This window comes from Peromyscus leucopus, chromosome 22 (assembly GCF_004664715.2).
Source record: "Peromyscus leucopus breed LL Stock chromosome 22, UCI_PerLeu_2.1, whole genome shotgun sequence".
NCBI classification, from domain to species: domain Eukaryota; kingdom Metazoa; phylum Chordata; class Mammalia; order Rodentia; family Cricetidae; genus Peromyscus; species Peromyscus leucopus.
This window is the reverse complement of record NC_051081.1, coordinates 30501010-30515644: the sequence shown is the minus strand read 5'-3', so window position 1 is coordinate 30515644 and position 14635 is coordinate 30501010. Positions and strand designations below refer to the sequence as shown.

Below are 14635 nucleotides of genomic sequence, written 5' to 3'. Positions count from 1 at the left end.
CCCTGCCCTGTGGTCCCACAGTCGCTTATAAAATAATCACTCAGAGGCTTAATATTATTTACAAACTGTACGGTCTATGGCAGGCCTCTTGCTAGCTAGCACTTCTTTTTCTTTTTCTTTTCTTTTCTTTCTTTTTTTTTTCTTTTTGGAGCTGAGGACTGAACCCAGGGCCTTGTGCTTCTAGGCAAATGCTTTACCACTGAGCTAAATCCCCAACCCCACTAGCTAGCTCTTATATCTTAAATTAACCCATTTCTATTAATCTATGTTTTGCCATGTGTTCCGTGGCTTACTGGTCTGCTGGCAGGCTGGCGTCTCTTTAGACTCTGCCTTTTTCTTTCTTGTCTCTCTCCTTAGATTTCCCACCTGCCTCTAAGCTGCCTTACTATAGGCCAGAGCAGCTTATTTATTAACCACTGGGAGCAACATATATTCACAGTGTACAGAAAGACATCCTCCAGCAAGGGTTGAATTTTTTTTCATTGTTTAACACTTCACTTTTTATGTAGAACAAATGAAAATGAGCAAAATTAGTTTTAATATATTAATTTTTCTTGTTTATATGTAATTTTTTATGTGTATAGTTTTCAAGTGTGGATATGAAAAATGAGGTCACACACTTAATGTACTAGCACTTTTAGTGAAAAGTCATTGGTCAATTTCTTGTAATAGTCTTGTTTTTGCTGTATAAAAAGTACTGGGAATTTAGTCTGTCATAGAAATATCTAACATTTCTAAATGCTATTATAAATTCATGTAAGCTATAAACAAACATTGAAGATGAAGTTATTAGTTTTAGAGGACACAAATTACACAAAATAAAATGCAATTTTGATTTATGTATTTTCCATTAAGTAGCTTCTGTGTTATTAATAGTAGTAGTGGTGGTAATATTTTGAGATACTTTCTTACTTTGCAGCCCAAGATGGACCAGAACTCTTAGTTCTCTTGCCTTAGCCTCTTATATACCTACAGTACTTTTAGTTTTGAATATGGGTTTTTTACTACACTGATTTTAAATCCCCTGACAAAAGAAAACCAACAATTGGTCAATAGTTAATAGATAGGCTTTTAAAAATCATGTATTTTACATCGTTTTAGTGTTCTTGGTCTTTTTGAAAGGTTTATTGTTGGAATAGAACATTGTGTGGTTGCTTGACCTAACAGTACGGAGTGCCTGCCGTGTGCTAGATGCAAATGTGGAATGCAGTGGACTGCGCCAACCTATGAGCAGAGAGCAAAGAGTTTGTGCTGGAAAATGATAGAGGGAGAATCCGTTTTGAACCACTTATGGCCCTGCCTTAGGGTTATCTAACTTTATGGATAGGGGACTCTATTGTGATTTTGTGTAAATGACCAATATGTCACAAATGGTATTGTTGAAAATTTAAATGAAGAATGAATGTCACAGGTGAGTGTCAGGGACTTTAGCAGTAAGTATGAGCAGGAATAGGTTGAAGTTTGTTACAAAGGAAAATTTTCTGAGTTTACTCTTGGGTTGAGGAAAGCCTTGGAATCAGTGTGGACACTGTGTGTGTGTGTGTGTGTGTGTGTGTGTGTGTGTGTGTGTGTGTGTGTGTGTTTTACTGGGGATTGGACCCAGGTGCTGGCACATGCTTATACATTAGACCACTGAGCTACATCTCCAGACCCAGATATCTCTTAAATTAGCTCTAGGAAATCCAGGAAGGGAAAAATAACTTTTTGCAGGACAGGTGATGCAGTTCTGGATGTTGAATATAAGGTGATTTAAGCAAAGATAGCCGATAGTCCCCTACAGCTAAAAGCCTGAGTGAAGGCCCCTTGTGAGCCAGAGTGGATTGTGCAGATGGTGTTCTTTGGACATGAGTTGGAACCACACTAGTAAGTGAATTCCTTAGAGAACATGGTACCCGCTGAGGCTATTAGGCAGAGTCTTGTACTCTGGGGATCTCTAGCAATTGGAGGGAGGTAGGAAAAAGGATACTACTAGAATACAAATCAAACAGGACACACTGGGGTCAACACAGCAGACTTGGCCAGAGGGGAAAGAGCCAAGGGAGAGGGATCATAGAAATTAAAGGAGGAACAAGCATCAGGGAGTGACACCAATGCCACAAAATTCATAGAAGGTCACGTAGAGGTCACTGGTGACCTTCAGAAACACTCTGGAGACTGAAGAGTGAGTTGTAGGTCAGACAACAGATTAGCATCAGCAAAGTGCTTCCTTACAGGCACACCCAGGAGATGAGGCTCAGATGTACCGCTGAACTCGGAGCAGAAGGGTTAAGTAAAGCTTTTGAGGTACTGGGGGTCTTTAGTTGGCTGTGGGCAGAAATGAAACCCTCGGGTGGACAAAGGTGGGGTGAAGCCAGTGGCAAGGCTGAGGCGAGAAGCCAGTCACTAGGAGACAGTGGACTGAGGAGAGATGGAGTATTAGCTCTGAACCAGGGAGTAGCACTTTGTTGAGACTGGAGGAACATAGCTCCCGTTTGGTAAGCACTGCTGACCTAAGCTGGTATGTAAATGTGGATGGGTTCCTTTTAGACCATTCAATGATATCGAGAGATGCAGAAGATTATGCTAAGATGCAGACTTGCACCCCTTTGGCTTATGTGTCTTAAATGGAGGGAGAAGAGGTGTGGGTCTAACCAGCGGTAGACTAAATGGGCGATGTGCTTTTGCTGCCTAGAGGTGAATGAGGCTGTGATGGTCAGAAAAGGCCTGAAGGAGAAGTAAGTATTGATATGCATCTAAAGAGCATGCTAGATTTGGACAGAAGTGAAAGCTGGAAACATGTGTTCTGGGAACGAGAGCCTGTATATGCAAATACAGTCATAGAAAACTTAGATTCTTGTAAGAAATCTTAGAAAACAAAGATTCTTGGTAACTGTAGAGTTTGACTTTATTTTATTCTGTCGTAATAGTAATATAACAACTAGCATTGCATATGAATAGCTTCCAGGAACTGGTTTGTAAGCACTCTGAGTATCCTTAACCAGCAGCACAGTCACCAAGGTTCTTATGGTGAAGAAATAATTGAACCAGCCCCTGGAGTTCATGAGGACTGGAGCCGGTACTCAGTCTGTCCATTGAGTCCAGCTCCGGAGCTCTTCTTCTCTGAGGAGCTCATGGCAGGACACAATACCATGTTGGCTAAGGCCACGTTCTAGAGAGCCCTGAATACCTTAAGCTGTCAGCTTACAAGGTTTTTTCCCTTTAATGAAGAGTCACTGGGCTCTTGTTATGAGCAAAATGAAGTTGTAAGATTGATTTTCGGGAACCACTCAACACCTGATAACCCAGTGAGTCTCTAGAGGCTTCCCTGCCAGCCAGGCCTTCATAGCCCAGTCTCTGTGATTTCATCATCCGAAGGCCTGTGCTCGTCCTTCATTGATAGGGGCAGATGTTGTCTGTTGTTGTAGAGGTTTTGGTTTTGTTTTGAGACAGGGTCTTGCCACATAGCCTAGGTTGGCTTTGAATTTGTCTTTTTCTTTTTTTCCCCCACTCAGACTCTCTAACACTGGATTTATGAGCATGTGCCACTATGCCTGGCTCTTTAGTTTTTGAAAGGATAAACTATCTTTATTTGAAATGTAATCGGATAGTTTCTGTTGTAAAGTTGTATTAGTTGTGGTAGAAGATCCAAGGAGGTTGGTACTTACATTCCAGTTGGCAGACAGGATGGACGTGTGTGGATAATATGTACAGAAAACAAAAGATTCTTTCCTTTCTCATATTGATAAGCAATAAGAAAAACCCAAACCCCTAAGGCCCAAGATGTAAAACCGCCAAGAGACACGGGCCCTGTACTATCATCTGGGCTGTAACTGTAACAAGTCTAGTGGGGGGGGGGCAAAGCTTTGCTGCTGGAGACCTGCTTCTGAACCCCAAGGGGCAAGGCACAGGCCAGTCTGTTCTTGAGTCTTCATACGATGGCTATTCTGGTTTGTATATGACTCCACTTCCGGGAAAAGCAGCCAGCGTATGTATGGGGCTAGCACAGTTCTGGTCCATCACCAGCTCTCAGTAGCAAACGTGAGTAATGCTAGCAAATTACCATGGCCCCTTTATCTGTAGCCCTACAGGAAGATAAACCTACCAGCAGAGTCTCGGGTGCATATGACTCAGACAGACCAAGTTTTTTGGAAAGAGTAGGCAAATAACAGAACAGCTGTAACCAGGTCCAAACAGCGTGAAGAGAAGCAGCATTAAACAACCCATAGCCTACAGTAAAAGAAACCAGAGGAAACTATCCCTTTAGGGTAAAGCTTGTGCACCTTCAGTGAGGAGAATCTGAGACGGCGGTGCACATATTCAGAACTGAGCATGAAGCATCTCTTGGGGAAAAAGCTGCTACCAAACAGTGATTGCGGTGATCTGGGATTTGGCCCAGGACACTTCCTGTTTGATGACCTACATCGACAGCCAGTTTGCATTTGTGCTGTGGGACTGAGCTAGGGAAGCAGAAGGCAGAGAATGGAGAATAGGGTATGCTTTTAGGGCTGGATTGTGTTATCTTCAGCACACGTGACACAGATGCAGATCCATTAGTACCAAAGGGACTTAGAAAGTGTGAGCCTTGATTATTGATTTGGGGAAACCCCAGAGGGAAAAGGAAATCTGAGAGAAGCAAGTCAGAAAATTGTGGAGTCCAAGCAGGTGGCGCCATGTTTCCTTACTGTTGGAAGTTATCTTTTCAGTCAGAAAAATAGTCTCACCATTCTCCAGTGGCAGGCACTCTGTGTTGGTCCTGGGATGGCTAATTTCCATTTCAGCTATTGGAGTTTATGAAGTACTGTACTGGTTCTCCTCGTCACACACACTGCTGCTCCAGGAACTAGGAACCTTGACTTTGAACAAACTGTTTTCTCTAGGCCGTGTTTGTATCTGAGCTTCTTCTGCATTAATGTCTAAGGCCTCTAATTGAATGAACTCCCTTTTTAGCTCTTCAAAACCTGCTGATTCTGAATACTGTTTTTATGGCCAGTGTGTTTATCCCAACGCTAGATGGCACCAGCGTACCTATGAACCCCGTCACTTCTGGGGAGTCTCAGAGCTTTCGAATTTTAGTCTGTTTAACACCCCCCCACACACCCACACCTTAACACCCAAAGACTCAGAGGTTCAGTATTACGGCTGAAGCCACAGAGGTGCTCAGAACCTCCTAAATCAGCCATTTTCTCGCTTCTGTTGTGCTCTATGTGGCTCTGGGAGGGAACAAACAGGACCTATGTTCTTTAAAAAAAAAAAAAATTCAAACACTTAAGCAATCATTATTTAAATACAGGCATCATTTCATCCGAAAACCCAGAGTGTTGTGCTTTTGTGTTTCTGCATTGGCTCCCACACACTAGACTCTGGCTTCCCTAGGTCATGGCCAGTAGTAGCAACGGCCTCCTGACTTGCCCCAGATGAGTGAGCGCCATAGAAATCTCAGCAGAGTCTCTCTGACAAGCAGTTGCTTCTTTCCATTCTTAGCCAGACCCTTTCAGCTCTTCCCTCTGTCTGAACATGCCCACCCCCATGTTGCTGCTTCTTTGTCTGCATCAAGACAGCCCTGTCAAGACAGCCTTTGGGGAAGGAGCTATGCACTGCGTGCTCTGAAGGTAGAAAGCAAACAGATGAGCAAATCTTTGGGGTGTTCCAGTACATGTTATCTGCACTATTTTTTCCCTTTATTTCTTTACTGTTGACAAGTATTGTACGCTTGTGTGTAGGATAGTATATTGGGAGGCAGTGTGACCAAGTGGAGTAACACTAGTGTGGTTGTATAGGTCCTGTTCGTTCAGCGTTGCATTAATGGGTGACATTCCCTAGCAGAGTTTTTGTGGGGACTACATGAAGTTATAAATGGAAAGCTCATAGTGGAAATATATTTAATAAATGCTCCTTAAGTGAAAATTATTTTGACTAGAGAGAGGGAACAGGAGTGATTCTGGTATATGAAAGGTTGGATTGAATGTGGCTAGGCAAAGTTAATACATACTGTTGTTACCAGAAATTTGGGAGAGTACTGCCAGAGTCACCATATGATACTGGGGACATTGATGTTCTTAGGCCCATTAATAAAATAATTTGTGAATAGACTCAAATGGGAAAATTGAGTACAGTTTTATTAGCATTGAAAAGAAAACTCCCAGGGCGGGCAAGCTGTAAACTTCAGCAGCTGCCTGGAGGAGAGAAGGAAAACATTTTGCCCTTTGAGTTAAGCTGGCATGGAGGGGAGACACACAGTGACAGGCAGCCACACAGGAGGGTGGAGGTGGTGTTTAGAGAATAAGGAAGCCCGAAGTCTAAGACAGAGCATATTTAGGGTCCGGCCAGCACCCTGAAGAGACAAGAGAGAAAAATGAAAGGGTGCACATTTATTTCTTCTTAGAAAGGTGAACACAGCTGGGCGTTGGTGGCGCACGCCTTTAATCCCAGCACTCAGGAGGCAGAGCCAGGCGGATCTCTGTGAGTTCGAGGCCAGCCTGGGCTACCAAGTGAGCTCCAGGAAAGGCGCAAAGCTACACAGAGAAACCCTGTCTCGAAAAACCAAAAAAAAAAAAAAAAAAAGAAAGGTGAACACAGCTGCAGATCCTCTTGGAGGCTCTGGGCTGTGCTAGGAGGCAGGAAGGGAACTCTGCATCTCAGTAGTGGGTTTGTCACCCCGCCAGTTTCCTTAGCGTGGTTTAAGGTGAGCTCACCTTCCTGGGGTGACCCTGCCCTAGCCAGGTCTTTGGATTTGCTCTTAAGGGAGGAGACAGTGGCGTGTTTCCTCCTAGGGGGCAAGACTGCAAGTCCTGGATACACATCAGAGTTAAAAGACTTAGTAGGCAAAAAGTGGATATAAAATAGCTCAGTCATTTTACATATTTAATAGCATGTTGATGCACTCTCATTTTATGTATATAGAATTAAATATTATTGAAATAAACTTTTTTTTTTAAATGTAGCCACCAGAACATGTAATGAAGCTACTCTCTTACCCACCTGACATCTGTGGACTAGATAATAGTGATCTTGGAGCTTACAGAATTCAACCGTAGTTTGGGGACTTTTGTGAAGGGTTCTGAGGCCTCTTGATTTGTTTATTCCATATCTATCGTATGGCGTGTGTGCAGGCACATGCATGTGTGACTAACGCAGCATGCATGTGGGGTCAGCAGACAACTCGCAGGAATCGACGTCCTGTCATCTTGTTGAGAGAGTCTCTTGCCGCCGCCGCCGCTGCTCTGAGTATGTCGGGCTAGCACAGCCTCCCAGCTGTGCCTGCCGGGCTGTGGGACAAAAGCTGGTACTCACTGTGCCGTCTCACCGGCCTCAGCAGCCATGCTTGATGGTGGTCGTTCAGGTAATAATTTCAAAGTAAAGGGAAAGAAATGCCGAGGATTGTCCACAGTTCTTCACATTCTAAAGACCTCAATTGAGAAATAGAAAATAAAAATGATGCAGTGAGTCAGCCGTAAGCAACTGGGAGACCCTGTGGTTTCAAAATGAGAGCTTTGCAGGATGTCTGAAGGTCTCTTCTCCCTTCCTGTACCTGGTATTGATGGGTGCAGGCTAGTAGTTAACTGATCTTGGGATTTAAATTATTAAAACAACTGCAAAAAAAAATAACCAAAGGTGAAGGACACAAGGACCATATTAATACTTTATATTAGGTTAAGTTATGTCTAAATTTCCATTAAAATTTAAGACACTTGAGTATTAGGCATTAGCTGGTCTTTAAAACTCAAAACTTAAAAGTAAATAATAAACCTCATCAGACCAGTGTGGGCAGAGCTATACCATAAGTGCTGTTATTTGAAGTATTTGCTCATCTTTTTCTGGTGGATTGGAAAGTAAGGTTTTTCATTTGTGTCTTGATTTTACACAGCCTCTTTTTCTTTTTTCTTTTCTCTTCTTTTTTTTTTTTGAGACAGGGTTTCTTTGTGTAGTCTTGTTGCCTATCCTGGATCTTGCTCTGTAGACCAGGCTGGCCTCGAACTCACAGAGCTCTACCAGAGTGCTGGGATTAAAGGCGTGTGTCACCACCGCCCAGCCCCAGCCTCTTTTTTATTTTTATTTATTTATTTATTTATTTTTTCAAATCAACATGTGGGGAAGTATTTGGGTGTAGCTGGAGGTTTTCTGCCTTGCCACAGTCAGGACAAATCTTTGTCACCCGCCAGTTCCACAGCCGCTTAGTCCCAACCAAGTAAACACAGAGGAGACTTATATTGCTTACAAACTGTATGGCCGTGGCAGGCTTCTTGCTAACTGTTTTTATAGGTTAAATTAATCCATTTCCATAAATCTATACCTTGCCACGTAGCTTGTGGCTTACCAGTGTCTTCACATGCTTCTTGTCATGGCAGCGGCTGGCAGTGTCTCCCTACCTCAGCCTTCCGCTTCCCAGAATTCTCCTCTCTCCCTGTCCCACCTACTTCCTGCCTGGCCACTGGCCAATCAGTGTTTTATGTATTGACCAATCAGAGCAATTTGACATACAGACCATCCCACAGCATTTGGGTTTTTTGGTAACTGAGGCCCAGACATTTTGAGACTCTTGAAGGCAGTCCGAAATATTTCTAACTTAGTCCCGGAATATAAGATAATCCTAATTCCAAGTGATTTAGAATTCATTGCCTCTAACCTGCCGTCTTGGAAGGGTTCCTTGCATTATAAGTACCACTTTGTATAAAACAAAACTTCTGCTGGTCAAACTCTCTAGAGGAATCGGGTTGTGTTAATGTGTGCCTGTGACCCTGGCACCTGGTTAGGGTTAGGGTCAGGAGAATCCATGAGTTTGAGACCAGTTTGGGCTGCAGAATGGGACCTGTGTAATTAACCAGAACCAAAACCAAGCAAACAAACAAAAGCCTAGATATGTCTTTGTTTCAGAGATGTTAAAGATAAGGCTGTATCGAGAACTGGGGAAATGCAGCCTGAAGGCTTCAAAACTTTGAACTTGGTGGGGAGGCGGGGACTGTTTTTACGTATTGTCACATAAGTTAGGGTTGGACTTGGGGCCTTTCAGATTGTGTCACGTCCAGGGAATGTGTTTGCCTTGAATGGTTCTTTTTCATTCAGTCTATAAATAACCAGGTGAAAGCCAAGTGGTGAGCTGTCTCACCTTGAAGTCTCATAGCTGAGGGCAGGGAACTAGTTTCCAGCAAGTTTTCCTCTTCCTCCCTGCAGATGCACACCTCTCTCTCTAACCTTCACCTAGCCTCTACCAAAATCTGTTCTGCAGGAAGGCCCTTGGTGGTTATTTATGGCCTCCTGTGCATTCGGAGTGAAGTGTTAAATTGCCTGAGGATGTTTGCTTTGGAAGCCTTCTCTCTAATTATCAGCTAAAAATCTTTATCTGCTTAAAGACCTTCCAGGCTTCTGCCTTCCATATGGAACAGGTTTTTGTGGGGCTGGTTAGGGAAGAGGGACTTGGAGGTAGCTCCTCCTCTGCCCACAGGGAAGGTGGGCCAGATGTTGAGTATGTCTTTTCCTTTCCCACTCCTCTCCCTGCCTCTGTGCTCAGTCTGGAGGAAAGTAGGCTTCCAACCCCTTAAAGGAAAACAAACCTAACTCATAATTGGTGCATTTCTGACTAATGCCATTGATGTTTTACCAGTTATATCTCCCCTTGACAGGTTCTATTGAATTTTAAGGAAACCATGCGTTGAAAAGAATTTTTTTGTAATTATCTGTTTTCTAAATCTCAGCCAGATTCTGACCCTTATACCTTCCAAGTTTTTTGCAGACGTGCCTACACAGACACATGCCAGGGAGGCTGTTCTTGGTTAAACAGTGGAGGTTATCTGAGGGAATGGAGGATGAAAGCAGATCTCTGTCCTTAGTTTGTGGTACATTGCTCAGTTGTGGTTAATATTAATATTGTATATGCTTTCATTGTTATAATAGCTTGGAAAGCTTCATGGTATACCTTATCTCCACTAGAGTTCCTACATTTAAACTCAACACAAGGCAAATAAAGTGTAGTTCTGCGTTCTTCATGGAAGTGTATCCTTTGATAGCATCTTAAATATGTTCAGATTGTATCCTCCAAATGTGTGTATGCGTTTGTATAACTCTGACTCTTGGTCTTTGCAGCTTGGGGTCTGGTTTTCTCTAGGCTGTGCCTACTTGGCCTTGGAAGATTACATGGGCTCAGCGAAGGCGTTTCAGCGGTGTGTGACCCTAGAGCCTGATGTAAGTACACTGGCCTCCTTTCCTTATTTCAGCTCCGTTCTGCTCTTTTAAGTTAGCTGAATTGTGACGTACAGTCTGGAATAGCAGTTGCTTTTATAGTAGACTACATATTTGATCGAAGGTCACACTCAAGGTATATGGTTTATTAGTAAAAATGCTCTTTGGGGGAAATCATGTAATAGTTAAAACTAGATATGACTGACTAGTACAGCAAAGTGTCCTGCGTTTTGTATCATTTATTAACATGCTGCCTATGTTAATTGCATTACTAGAAGGTAATTGTTTTGGTGTGCTGTCTGTCACTTAGTGTTTAACAGCTTTGTGGAAATGATAGCTCACACACTGTGTAGCTATTGAAACTAATAGTTGAGTATTTTAATTTTTTTCAGTATATTTAGAGTTACAAAGTTAGTAGAATTTTAGAGCATTTGTTTTTTCATCCTAAAAGACCTGGCCGCCATCAGCAGTCACTCCGCATTCCTCCCTCCTCACCCTCTTCTCTTCTGCAGCACTGTCAGCCACTGTCTCTGTAGAGTCTCAGGTCCGGGCTTTTCATAGAAGCGGACTTGGTGGCTGGTCCCCCACTTACATTAGTGCTTTACAGCATCCGTGATGTAGTCTGCATCCGTGCTCCATTAGCTTTATTGACAGGTAATGCTCCATTGTCTGGGCAGATCACACGTGTCCACTTATCAGTTGATGGCATTGGGTCTTTTCTGCTTTGATGTGCTCTGAATACTTCTGCCATTAACATTTGTTTGCAGTTTCTAGTGGACTCATGTTTCTGTTCCTAAGTACTAGAGGTGGAGCTGCTGGGTCATGTGGTCAGACTTTAGAAGGACTGACAGACTTTTCCAGAGGGCCTTCTTCTGTTCTTACCAGTGATGAGTAAGGACTCCAGTTTCTCAGCATCCTTGCCCGCACTTGCTACTTTCTCTTTTTGTTGCAGCTGGCCTTTTGGGTGGTATCTTGTGGCTTCAATTTGTGTTTCTTTGATGGCTGGCTAATTATGTTAAATATCCTTGCATTTGCTTATTGGCTGATTGTCTTCCATGGGGAAATGTTTATTCACATCCTTTGCCCATTAAAAAAATATTTTTGCTTTTTGAGTTGTAAGAGTTCTTTATGTATTTTAATTATAAGTCCCTTATGAATTGTAGATAATGCCCTCCTATTCTTTGTTTTTACTTTTTTAAAAGGTTTATTTATTTTATGTATATAAATGTTTTGTCTGCATGTGAGTATGTGTACCATGTGTATACCTGGTGCTTACATGCAGAAGAGGTCAGCAGAGGGCATCAGATGCTCTGGACTAGGGTTGCAGATGGCTGTGAGCCACTGCGTGGGTGCTGGGAATCAAACCTAAGTCCTCTACAAGAGCAATAAGTGCTCCTCACCGGAGAGCTGTCCTTCCAGCCCCTTTTCACTCAATAGTGCCCTTTAAAGCACAAAATTATAAATTTATTTTAAAATTTTAATTTTATTTTATGTGTGTGGATGTTTTGCTTGCACATATGTCTGTGCATCACAAGCATGCCTAGTGCCCATCGAGGCCAGAAGAGGACTTCAGATCTCCTGGAATGGGCATTACAGACAGCAGTGAGCTGCCATGTGGGTGCTGGAGATTGAGCCTGGGTCCTCTGCAAGAGCAACCAGTTCTCTTAACCACCACACCATCTCTCCAGCCCCTCTGTTATTTTACTTTTAAGATTAATTTAGTGTGCATGCATGCATGCATGTGCGTGTGCTTTGTGTGTGTGTGTGTGTGTGTGTGTGTGTGTGTGTGTGTGGTTTGTATGAGTGCCACAACATCTATGTGGAGGGCAGATGACAGGTTGTTGAAGTCAGTTCTCTGCTTCCACTATGTGGATCCGGGGATGGAACTGAGGTTGTCAGGCTTGGCAGCAAATACCTTTACCACTGAGTAGCCCTTACTGTTATTTATTATTGTGTGTGGATGTGTTGTGTATGTATGAGTGTAGTGCATGGGTGGCATGTGTGAAGATCAGAGGACAATGCTCTGGAGTTGCCTCTCTCTTTCCATGAGTTCTGGGATCCAGCTCAGACCCTCAGGCATGTATGCAGCGAGTGCTTTTACCTCCTGAGCTATCTTGTTGACTCTAAAGTTGAAAACTTTTTGTATTTGTTTGGTTTGGAGTTTTGGAGACCAGTTCTTGTTAATTGTCTGTGCTGACCTGTGTTAATTGTCTCACTATATAGCTCAAGCTGGCTGGCCTTGAACTCATGATCCTGTCTTAGTGATGACATCTACTCATCTGTTCTTTTTCCTTTGTTTCTAATTCATTGCCAAAGCAAGGCCCTGAAAACTAAAAGCCCTTACCCTTAATTTTTTTCTGTCATTATTGGAGATTGAATTCAGAGTTTTACTCATGCTAGGCAAGTGCTCTATCACTGAGCTATATTCCCTGCACTATTCCTACCTTTTCTTCTAAGAGTTTGTGTAGTTTCAGCTCTAGATTATCTTAAGAAGTTTTGTGTATGGTGTAAGGAAGGGTTCCAATTTCATTCTTTTTACACATGGATGTCCAGTAATACCAGAGTCACTTGTTTCAAAGACCATTTTGCCCCCATGGAGTAGTCTTGTCATTCTGGTGAAAAATCAGTTGACCACAAACATGAGTTCAGTTGTAGACTGCCAATTAGATTCCATCAGCTATATCATCTGTGAGTGCTAGCACCACTCACAAAAGCTTCGAGATGGAGTTTAAGAATGGTGAGTGTGAACCCTCATACTTGGTTCTTTTTCATGATGGTTTTGGCTATTCAGTGTTCCTTAATTTTTATGTTGAATTTTAACATCAACTTCTGCAGGCACAAAACAAACAAACAAATAAATGTATAAGAGGTGTTGATAAGGGTTTCATTTAATCTGCACCTCAGTATTACTACTGTGAGTGTGGAAACCTAAAACTTGCTTTCTTTCTACCTTTTTCTAATACTGACTTTCTCCTCTCCCTCCCTCTCCCCTCCTTCCCTACTGCTTTGTGTGTTGGGGAGAATGTGCATGACATGCATGCATGTGGAAAGCCAGAGGACATCCTGTGGAGTTGATTTTCTTCTTCTACCTTGTGGGTCTCAGTGATTGAACTCAAGTTGTTAGGCCTGGCACCAAGCACCGTGACCTGCTGAAGCATCTTGCTAACCCCCTGCTTCCCTTTTTTTCCCTCTTTTCTATCTTCTTTCCCTTCTCCCTTCCCTCAAACATGTGATGCAAATAGTCTATGACAGAAGTATGTTCCTGCATTAGGAATCAAACCCAAGCCCTTGTGCATCTTATATCACTCTTTAGAGTATTACTGTCAATGTTCCACAGAAAACTTCCATGGAAATTATGAACAAAATTAAAGATTATGATGGCAGATCATGTTTCAGATGTTTGATGCTGTCCACAATGGACTCTCTTCTCCAGCTTTCTAAATCATCACATTTAGTCTTTCAGAGTGCATATAACCTACTATAGTTGTTTTGATCTCGCTTTTTTACTGTGTGTGTGTGTGTGTGTGTGTGTGTGTGTGTGTGTGTGTGTGTGTGTTGGGGGGCATTACATGTATGAGTGTGTATGTACCTGTGTGTGAATATGTAGAGGTCATAAATTAGCATCAAGTGTTTCTATCATTCTTCACTTACTTTTTTGAGGCAGGGTCTCTCACTGAGCCTGGAGCTCACTGACTGAGTAGACTGGCTGGCCACCAGCTCTAGAGACCCCTCTTTATGTCTCCCAGTGCAGGGTTCCAGACACAAATCACCACCCTAGGCTTTTCACAAGCACCTGGGCTTCTGAACTCAAGTGCAATCATCCATCTTTGTAGCCTCTGCAGTTAGCTTTTATAACTGTCTAAATTGCTACAGTGACTTGGTTCTAATGAGAACAAGGAAGGTCACATTGATAACAGGCATTTGCCTAATGGACTCCTGATTTTCAGAGTCCATCTTTCATCTCAAATGCATAGCAAATTGTATATTTGAAATGGTAACCACATGCCTCCTGCCTTTTCTTTTTCATCCTTTAAGTGCAATATAACTTAAAGACTGCATGCAAGTCTCAAATCAACAGTTTGGACAGGTTTGAAAAATGAGATGTCAAACTCCATTGCCCCCAGAAGCTCCCCCACGTCCTCCCTCCTGTCACCATGAACCCCCCCTCTGTGTCCCCAGTAGCTGTGCTGAAGTTTTTCTCTGCATGCTCTTCCATACCTTCAGATTAGGCAGCCTGTACACTTGGGACTCACTTGTTCAGGTTCTCTCACGTGGGATGCAGTTCGGGTTTTGTGTGCTGTTAGTTAGAATAATAGCACATGTCTTTTTAATGCTTTGTGGCATGTATAGTGTGTGCATGCCTCATCCTGTTGAAGGATCTTTGTGTCATTTTTACTGCAGTAGAGTGAGTGAATAGTCCTGCTATGACATACAAATCTTTGTGTGGACATAATTTGTAATTTATTTAGGATGTAAGCCCGAA

The 14635-nt window shown here is 42.7% G+C and overlaps 1 protein-coding gene across 4 annotated transcripts in view; it reads left to right on the top strand.

The window, feature by feature from the left end:
* The window catches only part of Ttc27 (tetratricopeptide repeat domain 27), a 133704-nt gene that overhangs the window by 85702 nt on the left and 33367 nt on the right, over nucleotides 1–14635 (top strand). For all 4 annotated transcript variants that reach the window (XM_037198042.1, XM_028873476.2, XM_028873472.2 and 1 more), the window contains one exon: nucleotides 10057–10155. In XM_037198042.1, coding sequence (XP_037053937.1) covers nucleotides 10057–10155 — 99 coding nt within the window. The remainder of the gene's footprint in view (nucleotides 1–10056; nucleotides 10156–14635) is intronic.